The 20,229-nt window shown below is 45.5% G+C and overlaps 1 protein-coding gene across 2 annotated transcripts in view; it reads right to left on the minus strand.

Annotated features, from left to right (window-relative positions):
* Positions 1-20,229, minus strand: part of LOC147634654 (phosphatidate cytidylyltransferase 1-like) — an 84,262-nt gene that overhangs the window by 9,573 nt on the left and 54,460 nt on the right. For both annotated transcript variants that reach the window (XR_015266772.1, XM_086803791.1), the window contains exons 5-9: positions 10,487-10,643; positions 10,310-10,357; positions 9,957-10,043; positions 8,596-8,724; positions 8,446-8,502 (exon numbers count right to left, since the gene is read on the minus strand). Coding sequence is in view for 1 of the 2 variants with exons in the window: in XM_086803791.1 (XP_086659917.1) it covers positions 8,446-8,502; positions 8,596-8,724; positions 9,957-10,043; positions 10,310-10,357; positions 10,487-10,643 (478 nt within the window). In the remaining variant the exon portion in view is untranslated. The remainder of the gene's footprint in view (positions 1-8,445; positions 8,503-8,595; positions 8,725-9,956; positions 10,044-10,309; positions 10,358-10,486; positions 10,644-20,229) is intronic.

Below are 20,229 nucleotides of genomic sequence, written 5' to 3' on the forward strand. Positions count from 1 at the left end.
ATCTTCACGCCGGGACTTGTCTCATAGGCCATGCCATCCTTGTCCACCTGCGCCCCACCTTCGCCACCACTTGAGACCGTTGCTCTGCTTGCACCACCACCACAGACCATCGCTCTGCCTGGCTACTTTCACACAGGCAGCTGCTACGTGCATGTGGACTGCTCCACTCTGCCGAAGGTCGCCCGCCTGACTGCTTCCACATACGCAACCCGCCTGGCTGTTTCCATACACGCAACCGCCTGGCTGTTGCGGAACCGCCAGGCTGTTTTCCATACGGGCAGCCGCCTGGCGCCCGTTGCTGGCTGCAGCCTGCCTGGTGCCCACACGTGGCCTGCTCCAAGGAGATGCGCCCGCATATCCCACACGCTACCACACGATGACTCACGCTTCGGAATCCGCCAGCCTTCCCTTTATAAAGACGCGCCTCCACTTGCTTTTTCTCCAAAAACTAAAAGCAATAGCAAAAACGCATGCCTTCATATTTAATAATTATTTTTAAGCCTTCTAAGGTTATTAAACCTTTTAAACTTTAAAATCCTTTTGTCCCCCTTCACACTTAGGCTGGCCACACATATGGGTTTCCTTTTCATATCCAAACAAACTATACATCCACTAAGTACTTGCCACATATGTCCCTCTTGATGCTTTACCCACACTGTACATGGCCATCCCGCAAGAGCTACACCCAGTGGTGCATGCATGAACATAATAAAGTACTTGATGTATCATACCAACATACATGCATCTCATCCTGACACATCCAAAGTATTACCCATGTATTCCCAAGGGTACCAGGATCCAATGGCACCAGAATACAATAATACCTCGGAAAGTGTATAAATACATGCACAGATAGAGTTCGATCCATATATCTATGAACCAAACCAACTCTAGGATTGCTCACAAGACTTATGCCCTTCATAGAGTCTCGAAGTGTTAGCTTAGGTTGCTGCACACTTTGAGCTCAACCAAACCCAACTTTACCATCTCATGTGACTAGTACACAATATCATAGAAGTCCCATAAGCAGATGTACTTTCAGCCTCAGTAGCTTCGGGTGAATACAAAGATGTCACCAAGCGACTCCTAGATGAAAATTGAGCCTGTCTATAACAAGGGAGCGGAGGTGCTACCCCCCTCTTGAGCATCAGGCAATGCTCCAGACCTATGCTCTGCTGAACCTGAATGAGCCGTCGCATGAGTCGGCTCCAACTCAAAGACATCAATATAAAGTTGCAATACCTTAGGTGAATCTACTAAGTCACCCTCCTCCATCCACTTCGCATCCATATAGTTTCACCCAGGACTTCCAAATAAGAACTCTCGTTATTACAGCACAGTATACCATAGATAAGGCACACCTGTACAACACCTCCCTCCTTGAAAAGGTCTTCTCTATCTCTACCATGGATCCCTCAAACCCTTTCCCAAACGGCAGTAGGGCTGTACCAAACCATATGTCCTTCCCTATAGTCAAAGCTTGCATGTAAGCTCGAGAAGACTACAACCTGTTCACATGAATCCAAAGACCTATATCAGATAAACTAAAGACCTGTATCCCATAAACCAAAGGCATGTTTCCTCGATACCAAAGTCTTGTTTCTTATCTAAAACCAATGTCCTCTTTCCATGACAGATATACCATCCACGCACGACTGCCAAAACCCAGAGAGAGAAAGATAGAGGACGTGTCAAGTAATCCCTGAATACACATAAGTCCAAGACAAAGAGTAACAACACAACTCTTCCATGAACATCATCCTGTGCATCTTAGCTTGATCCTCTGTATCCCATTCTCTAAAACGGCGGGGGAAGCGCTTCCCCGGGGCCCTCTCTCTCCGGCGGAGTGACGCCTGCCCCTGGAAGGCAAGGCCTGCAATCCACGAATAAAGAACTCTTTGACGGAGGTGTCGATGATCTGGTAGACGGCGAGAGCGATCATGGAGGTCTTGGTGGTGCCCAATTGGGCCTCGACGATAACGTCATGGTTCTAGATGATGGGACGGTTAGCGCGCCACTGAATGGCCGAGGGCCTCTCTAAGCCGTAGGCGTAGATGCCCCGTAGGAGCTCATCCTGGACACCCATCGCGTCGGAACTGCTGTACATCTTCACGCCCGGACTTGTCTCATAGCCATGCCGTCCTTGTCCACCTGCGCCCCGCCTCCGCCACCACCTGAGACCGTTGCTCCGCCTGCATCACCACCACAGACCATCACTCTGCCTGGCTACTTTCACACATGCAGCCGCCACGTGCATGTGGACTGCTCCACTTTGCCGAAGGTCTCCCGTCTGACTGCTTCCACATACGCAGCCCGCCTGGCTGTTTCCATACACGCAGCCGGCTGGCTGTTTTCCATACCCGCAACCGCCTGGTGCCCATTGCTGGCTGCAGCCCGCCTAGTGCCCACACGTGGCCTGCTCCAAGGAGATGCGCCCGCATATACCACACGCTACCACACGATGACTCACGCTTCAGAATCCGCCACCCTTCCCTTTATAAAGAGGCGCCTCCACCTGCTTTTTCTCCAAAAACTAAAAGCAATAGCAAAAACGCATCCATTCAAATATAATAATTATTTTTAAGCCTTCAAAGGTTCTTAAACCTTATAAACATTAAAATCCTTTTGTTCCCCTTCACACTTGGGCTGGCCACACATATGGGTTTCCTTTTCATATCCAAACTGATGCCGTTCACACTGTCCATCCCGTGCCCGTGCCCACCTGCTTGTTGTCCAAAGAAAAACACAAGGTCCTAACATTGTACCGGAAGCTAGTTGGTTCACTGATTTGGTTGCTAAACACCAGATTGGACTTGAGCTTTCCTGTGGGGCTGTTGAGCTCATTTATGCAGACGCCGCTGATGCAAGATTGCGGATCTTGTGGTATCTGCAGGGTACAAAGGATCTTGGACTCTTCTACGCCACTGAGAGGGAGTGTTAGCAGTCATCTCCTGTCTCTACACTATGTCAAGACCTTTGTTGTGGGTGTGCCCGCCCGTTTTAGTGTCTTCCCATTTTTCCTCTCTCAGAGTATATTTTTCCTATTTTTCTGGAGTGGGTGGGTTGTCGGCTGCCCCCAGATGCTGGCCGACTGTGTTTTCTTGCTACCCGACTACTCTGGTGCTGGCCGACTATCCCTCAGTGCTGGCCGACTGCATCTCCTGGCCGACTCAGCATTTTGCTGGTCGTGGGCAGCCAAGGCTGCTGTCGGCTGTGTATGGATTGGCCGACCAGTAGCCAGGGGCCATATAAAATGGCCCCTTGCCCCCACACTCCATTATATATTTTCCGGGATTTTATTGGTGTATATAGCAAAGTTACATAGCTTCTCTCTCTCTTTCATCTGTGTATTGCTCTCTACAGCAGTTATCTTCATTTCCGCTGTGCATTCTAACAACCTTCTCCTAGTAGTGATGAGAGTGAGGCTACTAGTGGTAGATCCGATAGTTCGGACTTTGACTAACGTATGGAACCTGGTCCCTAGGCCATGAATCTTTTTTGATCATGTGGCATGTATGAATCTTTTTTATGTGCCCTCTTCAATGATGAATCATGAATCTATTACCTACTCACTTTTTTGAGTGTTCAATCATGCTTAATTTCTATAAAAACTAATGGTCTAGACTCTACCGTCTAAGGTCTTGAAAGTTGACTCTCTCTCTCTCTCTCTCTCTCTCTCTCTCTCTCTCTTAATCTATCTACATACACACACACGTAGATAAAATAGAAGCCTCTAAAATGCCTCTAATGTCTCTAAAAATGGGAGTTTTTTAGAGTGCATACCATACCCGCCTCGTACCAAATGCCTCTTATGCCTCTAACAACCCTACTTCTCGCCCACCTTGCTACTCACGCTCCTCGTTTGCACATCAGCTTTGCGGACTTCCTGACTAACAGAAGCCTCCAATCATGCTTAATTTCTTTAAAAACTAATGGTCTAGACTCTACCGTCTAAGGTCTTGAAAGTTGATACTCTCTCACTCCGCCAGATCATGGAGTCCACAGACCAGCGCAGATTTGGCCAGTTCTTGCTAGAGACACATCGCCACAAAGAGACACTGCTACGGACTCATACCACAGGGAGAGGTGGGCGACAACTCCAGCTCACTGATTTCTTCCAGAGATCTATCCCAGTGCCTATCCTGACACAGGAGGGGGTTACACTTCAGCGCGCTGCGGACCTCCGAGCCAGACGGAGACCGAGAGCATCAGACTCCCAGACTACATCAGAGGGAGATCACAAAGATACGGGCTCGACATCAGCACCATATCCAAGAGCGGCTAGCTCACTTACACTCACACCCGAAGATCATGCTCTGAGGTATTTTTGCCTCGCCATCGTCTATGTATCACATATTACACCCCCATTATGGTACTGGTTGGAGCTAGATAGATCTGCATTGCATTCTTGTATACCCTGCGCATATAGGTTGCATGCTGAGCCTCTAGCAATAGTGCTCCATCCATCACACCCCCCCCACTAGCTCAATACTTTCATAGTTTATTTCATGTTCATTTTGACCTTTTTTTTTTCTGGACATCCAGAAGACATTGACAGTTGTACATCGATTTGTCTCATAGGTCGAGTTTGGCCTCTAGTAGACGTTAATACAGCTTTCTTTCTCTCTCTCTCTCTCTCTCTCTCTCTCTCTCATAATCTATCTACACACACACACACACACACATATAAAACAAAAGCCTCTAATACATCTCTAACGTCTCTAAAAATACGAGTCTTTCGGAATGCATACCATACCCGCCTCGTACCAAACGCCTCTTACGCCTCTAATAACTGTGCTTCTTGCCCATCTTGCTACTCATGCTCCTCGTTTGCCCATCAGCTTTGCAAACTTCCTCACTAACACAAGCATCTAACACGCCTCTAATGTCTCTAAAAAATACAAGTCTTTCAAAGTGCATACCATTTCCGCCTCGTACCAAACGCCTCTTATGCCTCTAACAACCCTGCTTCTCGCCCACCTTGCTACTCACGCTCCTCATTTGCCCATCAGCTTTGCGGACTTCCTCACTAACAGAAGCCTCCAATCATGCTTAATTTCTTTAAAAACTAATGATCTAGACTCTACCGTGAACCTTGGGAAAACCAAGGTTATGGTCTTTCATACATCGAGACAGGGCAGGAGTCAGCCACACGCTTCACCATGGGTTCAGCAGCCAGAGCTAGATTGACACGGGGATATGCAGCATTGGCTATGCTATAGAGACAGTGCCACCAGGCGCATTTTCAGGAGCCCTGGACGAAGGGGTGGCTATTTGACACATTAGTCACACCGGCATTGATGTATGGAGCAGCGGTATGGGCGCCAGGCCTTGCTACTCATTGGTGGACACAGATAGAGAGACCACAGGCCCTCATGATGGCACGCATGATACGCAGCATACCGTCAGTACCTCATGACATTATCCGAGCAGAGTTTGCTACGCCTCCTATGATGGTAGAGGCCATATTTCAGACTATATGCCTGCTAGACAGATTCAGAGAGATGCCACAGGACAGATTGTCATACAGAGCTTTTGAGGCATCTAGACAGCTGGCTGAGGCAGGAGACAGAGGATCATGGTATGCACAGGTCACACATTGGTTCTCACAGCATGGCCTAGACATGGATCATCTACCACCATTCCAGTATGACAGGGATGCACCACATATCCATCTCTCTCATAGTGAGAGGAACAGAGTATTGAGACAGGATCTATGGCAGCTCTATACACGAGAGACATGGATATCGCCTACACAGCCTCTTCCACCGAAGATGCTATACTACAGAGATCACTTCATGAGTATCACTGATGATCGATTTATAGAGAGGCCTAGATACATGGAGGGCTTTCTACCACACGGCTCCCGAGTGGCTATTGGTCAGCTCAGAGTTTCATCACACCGATTGGAGATTGAGACTGGCAGAGCAGCACGGATCCCCCGAGAGGAGAGGGTATGCAGATTGTGCAGAGAGGAGGTGGAGAGTGAGGAGCATTATGTATGCAGATGCAGAGCATATACAGCCATCAGAGAGAGATATCCCATTTTATTCAGAGAGCCACATTCCCTACGCCAGATCTTTGAGGCAGTAGACCAGCGCATACTGGGGAGATTCATTCCAGACATACAGCGCCACAGAGAGACATTATTACAGGCTCAGACTGCTCCAGAGGGGGGGCGACAGACACAGATTACATTTTTTCAGAGATCCATCCCCCTCCCAGCCCCTACACGGAAGGGAATTACTCTCCAGAGAGCAGAGACACTTAGAGCCCGCAGGAGACAGAGGACACCTGGCTTTTGGACACCACGCCTATACCAGAGAGAGATGACAGAGATCAGAGCTCAGTTTCACAGAGAGGGTGCGGAGCGACTGGCTCGCTTCAGAGCAGACCCATGTTCTTCACGGAGCTGTGGACACCCCCTTCACTAATGTATACCATTTTATTCCCCCAGTATGGTACAGGATGGAGCTAGCTAGGTTGCATATCATGATTGTATACTCCATGCATATAGCTTTGCATTCTCCTGAGGATACCCCATCATAGCCCGAGTTCGGTCTTTTGGAAGACGTTAATAAAATCTTTCTTTCTTTCTTTCTTTCTCTCTCTAATAATCTATCTACATACACACACATATATAAAACAGAAGCCTCTAACACGCCTCTAACGTCTCTAAAAATACGAGTCTTTCGGAGTGCATACAATACCCGCCTCGTATCAAACGCCTCTAACAACCCTACTTCTCGCCCACCTTGCATACAAAACCCGCCTTGTATCAAACGCCTCTAATACCCGCCTTGTATCAAACGCCTCTAACAACCCTACTTCTCGCCCACCTTGCTACTCACGCTCCTCGTTTGCCCATCAGCTTTGCGGACTTCCTCACTAACAGAAGCCTCTAACAAGCCTCTAATGTCTCTAAAAAATACGAGTCTTTCAAGGTGCATACCATACCCGCCTCGTACCAAACATCTCTTACGCCTCTAACAACCCTACTTCTCGCCCACCTTGCTGCTCACGCTGCTCGTTCGCCCATCAGCTTTGCGGACTTCTTCATTTGTTGTGCTCCTGGAACTACTGTTGCCGCTGCCGACTAGCAATGCTGTGGGAGAACGGTACTGTCATCTACCGTGCCATCTGTGCTATTGATATGCCTTCAGCACCGCTTTGCCGCTTGTGAGAGATCAGGGCTGACTAGCTGCAGAGTCAACTTCAGGGCCACGTCATTGCCGTTGCCAACTGCCAATGCTGTTGGAGAACAGCATTGTCATCTACCACCATCTCAGGTATTGATGCCTTTAGCACCGCTTTGCCACCTATGAGAGATCGGGGCTGACCTACTGCAGAGATAGAGTATCATGGAGGAGCTTATCCTTTCCTTACCTGGCTCTCATGCCTAAAAAGTTTGTAACCGTCAGCACTGCAAGTACGCCTTCCACACTTGGCATTCAAGTGTCGGAATCTTGGAAACACCACCGAAAGAGACTATTCTTCATCGACATGCGTCTTGGAAGTCATTAAACCTTCCAAAATTTCCCTTTTCTGTTTATGTGTGGGTCATGGGTTCTCTGTCCGGGGAGTCCCCCAAAAACTAAGTTAAATAATCCATGTGTGTGTCATGTCCTTTATATGTTTGTATCGCCTTCACTTATAAAAGGCTCCATGTTTTCTCTTATCCCTGTTAGGAGTTTTTTTTTTTTTTTGTGTGTGGGGGGGGGGAGGGGGAAGGGGGATATAAAGTGCTGACCTCACTACCTCGGTCCAAAACCCTAAACACAGAGACTTTGTGACCATGGCATGGGAGGTGACACATGGTGAGTCTTGCTCTGAGGCAACGTGAATGGGGTAGGTGGTAGCATCTTTTCTTGCATAAGGGTCTCACCACCTTCGCTCAAAAATTTGGGATTGTTGGGTATTCGGAGTCTGTGAGTGTGTGTATCCATCGTATACATGTACCCATGTTTGTGTACCCGCTTGTGTCCATGTGTGAAAAGCCATCGTATGTGTGTAAATACTCACTTATGTAAGTGAGTAAGTGCGTGTGAACAATCTCCTGTCGCCGTTTACGTGTGTATGTGATAAGCAGTGATGTAATGGACACTTGCCATGTTGTCATGGCCCCAATGTGTGGTGTGTCAAAGATAAGGCTCTAAAAGCCTATAAAAGCATTGTTTTTTGAAGCTTTACCGAGATTAATGAGAGTATCTTTGAGTCATGCAATCACTGTTCCTCTCTCATTTCAGTTTGTCAAATTTCTCACTCTCTCTTTACTACTCATCACCATGTACCTGTTTAAGCCCCCATAGCTGCTGCTCTGCTAACCCTAACTACCTACCCACACGCTTGCTATGTGAAGACAGACTTTTTTTTATCCAACGCTAAAAAAAACAAACTACAGCATAACTCATGCTACTCATACTTCCTCCCATGGAAAAAGTTTACCTGACAGTCCATACGATCTGTAATCCCTCCATGTCCAGGGATGCTATCCCCAAAGTCCTACAGTACAATGGTGGTCATTTTTGTAAGCTTCCATTTAAGCTCCTAACAAACTTTATGAGAGAGATGTATAAATAGGATGGCCCTACAGACCTTGATTTTGAATGCACGCTTAAAACCACTGGCGAAAAAACCTCCAAACGGAGCAATAATAGATGCAAAGAGCCCGTATGCTAATGCATGATTTTGCACTGGTAAAACACTCAATTCTTGCAATGGAAACTGAAAAACATAGATTGATTAGCAGTTAGTTCAATTTACAAAGACAAACCTGACAGATCACTTACTGGTAAGACAAAAACAAAATAGCAATTAGTAAACAGAAAGGACTGGAGATCTTGTTTGTAAACAACAGCCAAGCATAACTTGTTTGTGATTCAGGCTAGAATCAAACTATATACCAAAGGAAAAATCCCGGTTATTTTCCAAACTTAACAAAAACTGAAGTGTGATCTTGACTCCACAAGAGTCTACTCACAAACTTTCTAATCATTGACTCCATCATGCATAGCATAAACTACATCAGCACTCGAGCAGGTGCAGGTTCATGCATAAAGATATGTCACCTTAGTAGACAAATCTTCAATGATAAACCATCAAATTGAGTTCCTATCACTTACCAGGAGGTGAAGGGAAAACTCAGCCATGGTGTCCATGTGCGCAGGGGCACAGGCATGACAACTGTCAAAGTGGCTCATGAGACCAAAAAAGTAAAATGTCCAAGTATGACTTATGCACAACACTTATTCAAGATAAAATAGCTTCCATGGTTGAAATATATTAGTGTATTACAGATGGAAAAAATATATTAGTGTATTACGAATGGAAAAAATGACAAGCAGGCTAAGAGAGATGTCTACTGAAGAGGGCTGACCTCTTGTTGTAAAGGTCTATCTGATGTAGCATGCCTTTGTCCTATTAGAATTATCATACACAAAAACATGATGTAATTGTTTTCTCTCACTCCAGTGCTTCGTTTTATCCCATTCTAGAGTTCCCTCTGAAACACGAATCACTTCAATGCTGCTATTTTACATGTCTCAGTCTGTGTATCCAAGGTGGTGAAGTATGTATGTGCCCTTGATCCTTGGTCTAACTTGTAGGCTATTATAATGTGGCCATTAGCTAGTCATCATGTGTGTTGGCTGAATTCGTAAAAAGTTTGAGGTTATGATTATATTTCTAGATAACTCACATAGGCCACTCCATAGAGTTGTAGGACCCTTGAAGAAATCTAGCTGAGCCAACTAATAGAGGGTATAGTTTCTCTATGCAATTGACTTGCAAACAAATCATAAGACATGCAGTTTTTCCAAGTTGTGCCAGCTGGTTTGTATTGTTCCTTTCTATCCAAATCAGAACAATTTGCCGAACTAGATATTATGTGTGCATGTGCATCCGTGTGTTCTTTAGTGCTAGACTTGAGAGGAACAAGGAGGTAATCTGGAGCTCACCCATGAGGGTGCCCAATCTTGCAGACTATAATGTCTTGGCTTGAACAGAGGACCAGGATCACAATGTAAAGGGCCTGTTGATAAATCCTGCAAAAGAAGCCTGATCAGCCGTTGTATGAGATGTTACACAAGGTGCATAGTTGATTATCAGCTTCATATGAAAACTGGAAGAATAAAGAAACCACACCAAAGCGAACAAGCAGCCCAATAATACCAAACAATGAATGAAAAAACTTGCATATTCGGTCCGCTTCATACATTGCTTTGTAAAATAGATCATTCATAACTCTAAGCAAATTCTTGAAGGAAATGATTGGGTTGATTATGTGAACATTCCCATGCTCTCTTCATACCGTTCGAGGACATGTCAGCCACAAAGACTGGCCCATCAAGTTTGCTAGCTGCATACAGATCCAAGATTAGCATAGTGTCAGGATAGTATAGATAAAACTTTCTTCAAATGCAACATTAGAAAAGGAAAATCTGCAAAGAAAAACTTCAGCTCCAAATTCAACAACAGATGAGCCAACCAAAAATGCAGAGATCACTGTTGCTACTGATGCTCCAATAAAACCTTCCCATGTCTTCTTGGGTGACAATTTGATAAGAGGGGTACGCCCAAAAAAGAATCCAAATATATATGCAGCAATGTCATTGATGACAATCAAGGATGCTGGCAATAAAAACCTGCCCAAAAAAATTTTATTTAAAAAAATCGGTTAATACTTGCAGGAACCTAAAACTGGATATCACAAGCTTCCTGACAGGATCTTTTAATTGAAGTTCATGCCAGCATTTAGAACAAAATACTTAGCGCTTTGTTAAATCCAAACATTATATCAAAATCTTCCTAAAACAGCACAAGTGTTACAAAGGTTAATCATTTTATTGTACAGGTGAACCCACGTTCACCACAAATTTTAAGCAACAGGTTCATGTTAATGAAGGACACAATCTTGATAATTGAGAACATACCAGATGTTTGGTGTGATCCCGTGTGTGAGAGCAGCTCTCAAACCATGTGAGAAACGCAACAATGTGGTGTAACCAAATTCACATTCACATCTAGGGTCTTTCCACACAAATTATGCTCAAGATTACACATTCATGTATGAAAAATACCAATTGAACTCATTCATAAGAGCTAATCTCTTAGCCAACAGACTTTCATGAAGGCCCATTTGGAGCCATTTTCAACCATGTTTCATCTTGTAAACTCCTGCTGGTTTCTCCTATTGATTTCCTGCACTTCCCCCCTGACTCTATGGCTTCAACTTGCACTGCTTGATCCATGCACTTCCTGGGATTTTCATTCCAGTACTTTCACCTTGGTCTTCAGTTTGCCATGTATCTGCGTTTGTGTGTCTACGAGCTTTACTTGCAACCATCTTTTAGGCCAGATTAGGGGCAGTATACAGTCCTATTTGTGCAGTCTCGACAGAAAAGAGGGCCCAAGGTGCCTAGAACATGCACCAATGGATAGAGCACATGTTGGACACTATATGGACATGTTTTATGACATTATTGATGATGTTTTATGACCTGAAAATGCACGGCTGACCTGAATCTGATTTGCCATCAAATCCCTGTATACCCCCCTAGGTATAAGCCTAGTAAAACCGGCCTCTGGTAGAAACCAAAGTGCGGTAGACTAGCAGTCACCCAATCCATTTGTAGTCCAGCCAATAAAACAATTATATGGGAGCTAGAGTGCTCCAACACATGAAAGAGAACAACACCTGTTGGCCCCAAAGCTTGGCGCCCCTTTCGGTATTTCTTTATTCAATTTCAATGGAAAAGTTTAAATGATTACAACATGGCCATTCATGGCTCGTATGTCTACAAGTCCAATTTGCCAATCCTCTGGACCTCTTAGCATAGAGGTTACACACACAGCTTTGTGTCCCAAGAACACCACACTATTATCCCCTCTAATATGCTAAGTCAGTGCATCCATGAGGCCTTGAATATGCATCTGACTAAACCATGCACATAGCCACAAACTCAGCCATGAAAACAGTCCTCAAACTCTTTCCAAATCAGTCCACAATCTTGCCCTGTTTCCACCCTCTGAACTGCCAAACCCTTCCTCTCACAAAGGGCCAGAGAGAACAACTCCGGAACAGTCACGAGCCAGTGAAAAGAGAGACTCAATATAACACCTCCTGCAATCCCACCTGCTCACAAAGAGAGAGAGAAACTTATAGTCCTTGTGTCGCTTTTTACAAGAGAGAAGAGACGCGAGGAAAATCCCCGTTTAGTCCTGCCCTCTTGTCTTGCAGCCGGGAGAGAGAAAACTTGTGAGAGAACCTGCTGTCCAGCCTTGTGTTCCCCTCTTATAGTCCACACTTCTCAGTTGACAGTCAGCTTCTTGCCATAAGCAAAGGAGAGAGAAGAAGAAGATCCTGTAGGCGCCTGTATATTCAGCCACACAGCAGCCAACCAATCCTCCAAGAGCCAAAGAGAGAGAGAGAAACGTAGGCCTGTGTCTCTGCCTTGTAGTGCAACACAGCAACGAACTTTCATATCCCAAGAAACAGGCATAAATAAGTATTAGGCTGCGCCTCTACACTCTGCAACACAGCCCGACTATATCCCCTTCCAAGAAGCAACCTGTGACCAGCAGTGCAGAGGCCCTTGTAGCTGTTTTCCCCAGCCAGCACCCAGCGCTGCCCGCCAGCCGTCTTTTCCCCAAAAGCCAGTGATAGAGAGAGAGGTGTGCTAGCTCCCAATCTCCAAAAGTAGAGTAGCCCCCCATAAATAGCCTAGGGGCCACTCCAGGTTTTAAAACCTTCCTAGGGGCCACCCAAGGTTATAAAACCTTTTTAACTTTAATTCCTTTGTCCCCTTCACACTTGGGGTTGTCCACACATGTTTTCTTTTTGTCCGGCCACCCAAGTATGAACCTTAAAATATTTATCTTGCTCACCGACCACCATGCTCACACTTATGCTGCACCCATTTCACAGGGTCATGACACCTAGCTTGAGAATACACACGAAGCGTTAGATCACTATGCTCAAAACCTTTTTTCAACAAGAGCAGCCTTGGTCTATCATGTTGGCAATTTTGTGTGGTCAGATGCGCACAAATGCTTATGGTCGTTGGCTAGTTGATCCATCGGAAGTAGTACTTGGCAAGCGTAAGTAGAGAGAAGATGAGTTGACACTAGATTGGGTCCCAATTACCCATCGAAGTCCCCCCCCCCCCCCCCCCGAAAGAGTTTTTGCTTGTATTTCTTTGGAGAACTTTGTACAATAATAATGAATGATGACTGAGGGCTGCCCAAAGCAAGGACGAGGAAGACCGAACGCAAGCTGAACCATATGATGTCCAAGACACTTTGAATATCTCTTCAATGACCACTATGCAAGCCTAGAACTATTGAGGAATGCACATATGCTGGCTGAATGCTGAAGAAGATCTTCATTGAGGCCTTGGGGAGTGTAGCACAAGAATGCTTCATGTATGCACAAGAGATTAGAGGCTCTAGGCACACATTTCTGCTCTTGAATGCTTGAAGACTAAAATGATGTTTGATGATTTATGCAAGGACTGAGCCCATGTTTATATAGGGACACTACATGCTGTGTCAGTTTGCTTCAGAGGCTGTCGGCCTGTTTTGGACAAGAGAAAATGTCAAAAAATAGCATTAAATGTTCCGCTTTCACACGTGTCCAACTGCTGCCCGACTGCCTAATGCTAGCTGACTGGCTGTTTAAGGCCCTATATAGGCTGCAAACTGAATGCTTGATGGGCTGATGGTGTTTTAGACACCAAACCCAAGGCATAGCCCATGGTGGGCTGCCTTATGGGCTGGCCTAGAGCTGGCCCATGCTACATGCTTATGCTATAAATGCTTCTGATGCAAGACTTAATTCTAGGCTAACTTCTACATGCTCCTACGTGAATGTATCTCCTGAAATCTCCAAATAAGTAAGAGGACTGACGCATGCAAACTCTCTAAGGCTGGTAGATTAACCTACGTAGCTCGGGCATGACATGTCCCGGACTAGGGCTCACAATGGGGTCACACCATACGAACAATGTTCCTGAATGGGTACTAATGATGTACAATGTTACACTGAATGATGAGCCAATGTGTTACATAGCACCTCAGTGCAAGGTGCATGTAGCATTCCCTCCTTAGGTTGGCAATGGGTTCATGGCTTCCAAGTAGTCCGCCAAGAGTTGGGGATACTCTGGAAAGAATTCTTCACCGAGCCATACGGCTTCATGCGTACCTGCTTGAAGACTAAAATGATGTTTGATGATTGAGAGCAATGCCAAAGGCTGCTACAGGAGCAAAATAGGCACCATATTAGCAGCTATTGTAGCTTATTGTTAAAGAGGAGGAGCCTGCTTGAGTCTTTCATCATTGGGTGTGAGCAGACGCACAATAGGATTAGTTGCAGCCATTGAGGGCGGGACTGAGTAGTAAAGCAAGCCCCCGAGGAGCTGCAAGTGAAGAAGAGGGAGGCAATCAACACATGCGAGAAGAGGGAGTGAAGAAGAGGGAGGCAATCAACACTTGCGAGAAGCACATTGAGTGCAACGGTGTGCGACTGTGATCAAAAGACCACAAAAGGTTATCAACATTGCCATCATCATCTCAACAACCGTAATGCAGATCAAGCACAGCACTAGAACAAAAAAGGCGTATCACACAATTGAGAGAAGAATCACGTCATCGTCAGGTCGGTTGTTGAGAGACAGGCAACAGGCCGAGATCAGCGCAGAGGAAGAAGAGAGCCACACTGTAGAAAGCCGCCACATGGCAATTTGCACAACCCCACAAAAAGAGGAGATAAGGTTTGAAAATTAACCCTGTATCAACGCTACAATTTGGGATTGGGAGCCGTTCACACGGTCAATATCAGGTTAGACTTCCAATGTTGGCCTTCATTCCATTGTGGATTCTTGCAAAGGTATCAATCTCTCCATCGACATCGCCATTGAGTACTTCATCACTTTTATTTAACATATTACAACAACAACACAAACAAAACTTTGCTTTAGTTTGAGAGGGGATTCTTCTTTGGTTTCATTTCTTTTGGCTGCAGCTCCGACCTCTAAAGTTCTCCTTTACTTGTGTTGCATCAAAATAAGGGTTCTCTGCCCTAGGGTTGTCCCACTAAAAATCTGATTGTATCTATATGTGTGTTTTTGTTTTTCCATAGGCTATTGGCTCCAAATCCTAGCCTTGTAATTCAAGCCTTAATGATATAAAAGGCTTCAATTTTATCTTTTATCCCTAGTTAGGAGGAAGGGGGTTGACAAAGCACATTCTTAACTTTGATTACTCGCTGACTGAGGGGATAGCATGGCCCGGGAGGTCCACATGGCTAATCCGCCTCTTTGCAGTGAGGTGATGAAGTTGTTGTCCGGTGAGTTCTTTGCATTAAGGTCTCATCACCTAAGCTCCGAAGGGGGGATTGTTGGGTATATCGGAGCTTGGTTGAGTGTGGTGTGGCATGGGAATGTCAGTTATGAGGTATAAAGATGAGGATGCCTGTCTAGTGATCCTATTATGTGCGTGGTACCTTAGGTGGCATGGAGATAAGGCTAGAAGCTTATAAAATGAACTTGTACCTTCATTTGTAAACAATCAAGTGCTTTTATTTCGTTTTTTATGACAACTTTCAGCACAATGTAATCCTTTGCCTATTTCCGTCTTTATTAGGTTAGATGTTCATTAATGTTGTTAATTTAATAGTTTAATCTCTCACACACATAACCATCTCCTCTCTCTCTTGCACATAGCTGCAATACCAATTTTACCACCTGCTAAGACCGTCCCTAGCGACCTGCAGCTGCCCGCTGTCCATGCCATTATGTGCTGCCCTGTGCTACTCTTTGCAGCAGCCACCTGTGTGTCGCTGCCTGAGCAACAGTAGTCTCTGTGCAGCCTATGTGCCACCTCTGCAGCGCCATACCACTACCACTGCTGATGACCACCATCGCCATACGCTGCTGCCCCTGGCACTGTCAACGCCCTATTGCTGCTGCTGCTGACAGTCGCCTCCATACAATGCTGTCCCTGAGCACCACCACTTCTTTGTTAATGTTGTACCTGCACGTACCTCTGTTGTACCTACACTCACACATGCTGTAGCAGCTCGTCAATCACATGTGCAACACCGCCACATCAGTTGTACCTACAGGCTGCCACGTCAGCAAAAATTAGGGTTTCTCAAAAATCAAGTAGAGATCATCACATTCCAGCTATTTCAATCACAAAAATTTCGGGGTTTTGCAAAAAATTAGCCCTCTGCATCAAATATGAGTTCCTACAATATCCAAACTTTGGGTCTTTTCCAAATTGAAGCCTCCAATATCGAATTGAAGTTTGTATTGTGCCATGGAAGGAGCAGTGGCATGGAAACATTGCCGAAAGAGGTCAAGGGGAAGTTTGTTAACTTGCAAAGATTGTTCTTTTCCTTATTTTTGTGTTTGAGTCATGGGTTCTTTGCCCGAAAGTCCCCCTAAATGGAATGCAATAATTCTGTGTGTTTTTATCTGCTTTGTAATGCCTAAATGTTATAAAAGGCTTCATCATTCTCATCATATCCTTGCTTAGAAAAGGGCCCAAGGGGGCTGTAATTTTGGGAGGGCTAATGTATGATGCAAATATATGGTGGTTCTCCCAAGAGTCAAACCCGGCTTGAGTTACAGGATGTTGGTGCCATTGTCTCCCTGAAAGGGAAACTTGGTCTCTGAGTCTTTCGCAAACACCATGCTTTGGTGAGCACCCGACCCATGCTCGTATGTGAGCCTCTGAGCCAAGTTCATACCAGCCTCTAAGTTCGAAGCGGAGAACAAGCCATGTTCTTGGAATAGTGGAGTACATGGTACAGTCCGAAGGCTATCCTAAAGCTGCTATTGAAGGTATTCTCAATCACCTCCACCTTCACTGCTGCGAAGGGGAGTTCGTTGGAATTCGAAGTCGTGTGTGTGTGTGTGTGTGTGTGTGAACCTCTATTTATGTGTGTGAACAGCCCCTAAAAGGGTTATTGTTCTAGTAGTGTGTGAACACACTCTTACAAGTGGATAAGATAAGTGTGCCATGTGGCATCCACTTATTAGAGTGTGATACTTGTATGGGTCAAAAGATAAGGCTGCAAGCCTACAAAAGCATTGTACTTGGCAGTATCGATCACTTCTATCAATCTAATCATATGTACTTGGCATGCACAGTATGCAGATGGAGGCACTCCCACCCTTCCAGTACAACATAGAGGCCCCGTCATTTGCTCTCAACCGCACAGAGCGGAATAGGGTTATCAGGAAGGACATTGTCAGACTGGATACTCAGAGGACATGGAGTTCACCTAGTCGTCCACTGGGGACAAAGATGGCCTTATACGGAGATCACCTCCTATGCCTGACAGAGGATGGGTTCATCGTCCGTCCACGCTACATGGACATACATCTATCCTTTGGGGTGAGATGTGCAATCGGCCAGATCCGCACGTCGTCCCACCAACTGAGAGTGGAGACTGCCAGATATGGGCCTAGGGCGGCCGCACTAGAGGACAGGATATGCCAGCTCTGCCACACAGAGCCCGAGACAGAGGACCATTACATATGCCGATGCCCCATGTACTATGAGATACGGAGGAGGTTCCACTGCCTCTTCCGAGCTGGGTTCGGGCCACTTTCCAGGATCATGGACTTCCCGGATCAGAGATGCCCGGGACTTTTTCTTCTAGAGCTCCGTAGACATAGGGAGTTCTTAGTGAGATCCAGATCAGCTGTACTTGCTCGAGGACCAGCACAGAGAGCTCTCACTGACTTCTTCCATACCAGCACTCCGAGTGAAACTCGCGGTGGGTGCCCGGGGGACTAGGGCCTTTGACACACTTGTTGATACCATCAATGCATATTAAAACATTTCAACATAAAGCTGGACAAAACATCCACAAATGCTGAAAATGGAGCTTGCACGTGTGACACCGCATAGAGGCCGGAATGGGCCGACCCCCATGTAACTCACGGCGGTGCCCGAGGGACTAGGGCCTTTGACACACTTGTTGATACCATCAATGCATATTAAAACATTTAAACATGGCCACAGCCTTAACATATATTCATCATCACTTTGCATGAAACATAAAAGCTGGTACAGCAAGTACAACTCTCCATTCAGCCGGTACAGTAGGTACAATGGTTGGTACAGTCGGTATAGTGGCTAGTACAACAAGTACAATGGTTGGTACAGTCGGTACGATGGCTGGTACATCAAGTACAGCAAGTACAAATGCTGGTGCAACATGTACAATGACTAGTACATCAAGTACAATGGTTGGTACAACAAGTACAGAAGCTAGTACAACCGATACAATGGGTGGTACAACAACTACAAGGACTGGTACAGCCAGTACAAAGGCTGGTACAACAGGTACAAAGGCTGGTACAACAAGTACAATGGCTAGAAATCATAATAAATGATTAAATACCCTTGCCTTCAGTATTTCTTCGCGATGGAAGCCTCCAAAACAGTCCCCAACAGTCGGTATTCTTCATGGGCAGCCTTCAAGAGAGAGAAAGAGAGTAGCCATCCTTAGGGCAACCTGTAATGGTGGTAGAGACTGGTGTGCAGCAAGAGAGCCTCTATTAATGAAGAGAGAGGGCTCCAATTTATAGATTTGGGCCTCCCATGAGCTAAAATGGCAAGAGAAGGCTACAATGACAAGTGGAGAGCCACACAATAGCTGAAGTGACAAGTGTAAGGCCACTTGTCTCACTTTGATCCACTTTCTAACAAGTGTCACGCCACTTGTCTCACTTTGGTCCACTTTCTTGCCACATGTCCCAATCTAAGAGATGGGTCCTTCCATAAACTTTCTCTCTAAAAATATCCCAACTGGTAGACATTCTATCATAGGCACTTTGCCAACTCTTGGTATCTGCTCAATTCCAGATGTAATCACGCGAACAGAATTTCCATCGGAGTCGGGCCAAAAATAGCAACTCTCCTAAATTTTAGGAGTGTGGTCCTTTGTATTCTAGGATAATCCCCCATTCCCAAAGCTTGTACTTTCCAAATATTTAGACATCCTAGAGTCCACCAGACCCCTTTCATACTGGGAAATGTCCAGGCTAGTGACATCCTCCCCAGCTGCTTAAAAGTTGTCCGCAACTTTAATCTTCAAGCCATATATTCAAGATATAATCATGTCCCATCGAGTGGGCGAGACGAGACAGTCTCAAAATTCCAATATAACTGAAGAATCCATGTCCCAAAGAAATGGGTGAGACTAAATAAGTCTCCATAATACTAATATCAAAATCATGTCCCAAGATAAATGGACGAGACAAAAACAGTCCCAGAAGTCCAGATATCATAATCCATGTCCCAAGTAAATGGGCGAGACAAAATAAGTCTCCTGCCAACAAGGCATCGGTCCACATGACCCTTGGCATAGACATAAGTCCTGTGCCAACCAGGCGTCATGTCCACTTTACCACTTGCACTCCGTGTTGGTACTCTGACCACACACCTTGGATGAGAGGTGGGCTCAAGTAACAAGATAAAACAATCACTCGCAGGCATAGATAACCTGGTGTTCCATAAGCATTTCTGCTACACACAGTTTATAGGCATTACGGCCACCAACTCACACTACCCTCTCAAGTGCCCATGTTCCCTTCCATCTGCTCTCTATTGTTCTACCCACACATGGTAGAAACAATCTTCAAAAGAGCACGTAGGACAAGAGAACACTACACACAACATGTTGTGCTCAACACTACCCTCTGAAGTGCCCATGTTCCCTTCCATCTACTCTCTATTGTTCCACCCACACATGGTAGAAACAATCTTCAAGAGAGCACGTAGGACAAGAGAACACTACACAGGGTATGTTGTGCTCCACATTACTCTCTGAAGTGCCCATGTTCCCTTCCATCTGCTCTCTATTGTTCCATCCACACATGATGAAAACAATCTTCAAGTGAGCACGTAAGACAAGAGAACACTACACATGGTATGTTGTGCTCTACACTACCCTCTGAAGTACCCATGTTCCCTTCCGTCTGCTCTCTATTGTTCCACCCACACATGGTAGAACTAATCTTCAAGAGAGCACTTAGAACAAGAGATATATCTCGGGATATCTTAAGGATATGGTGACAAGATATTTCTTTTGGCTTCATGACCAAACTGGCAAAGAAAAGCTAAGTATACTTTGAGTTTGCAAAGTTGGTGCTTTGGCTATTTACTATGAAGTATTTTTTATGTTCACTAACCCTTGTATAGCCATGCAAGGAG

The sequence above is a fragment of the Cibotium barometz genome, chromosome 10 (genome assembly GCF_041138505.1).
Source record: "Cibotium barometz isolate CiBa-2024 chromosome 10, ASM4113850v1, whole genome shotgun sequence".
Lineage (NCBI taxonomy): Eukaryota > Viridiplantae > Streptophyta > Polypodiopsida > Cyatheales > Cibotiaceae > Cibotium > Cibotium barometz.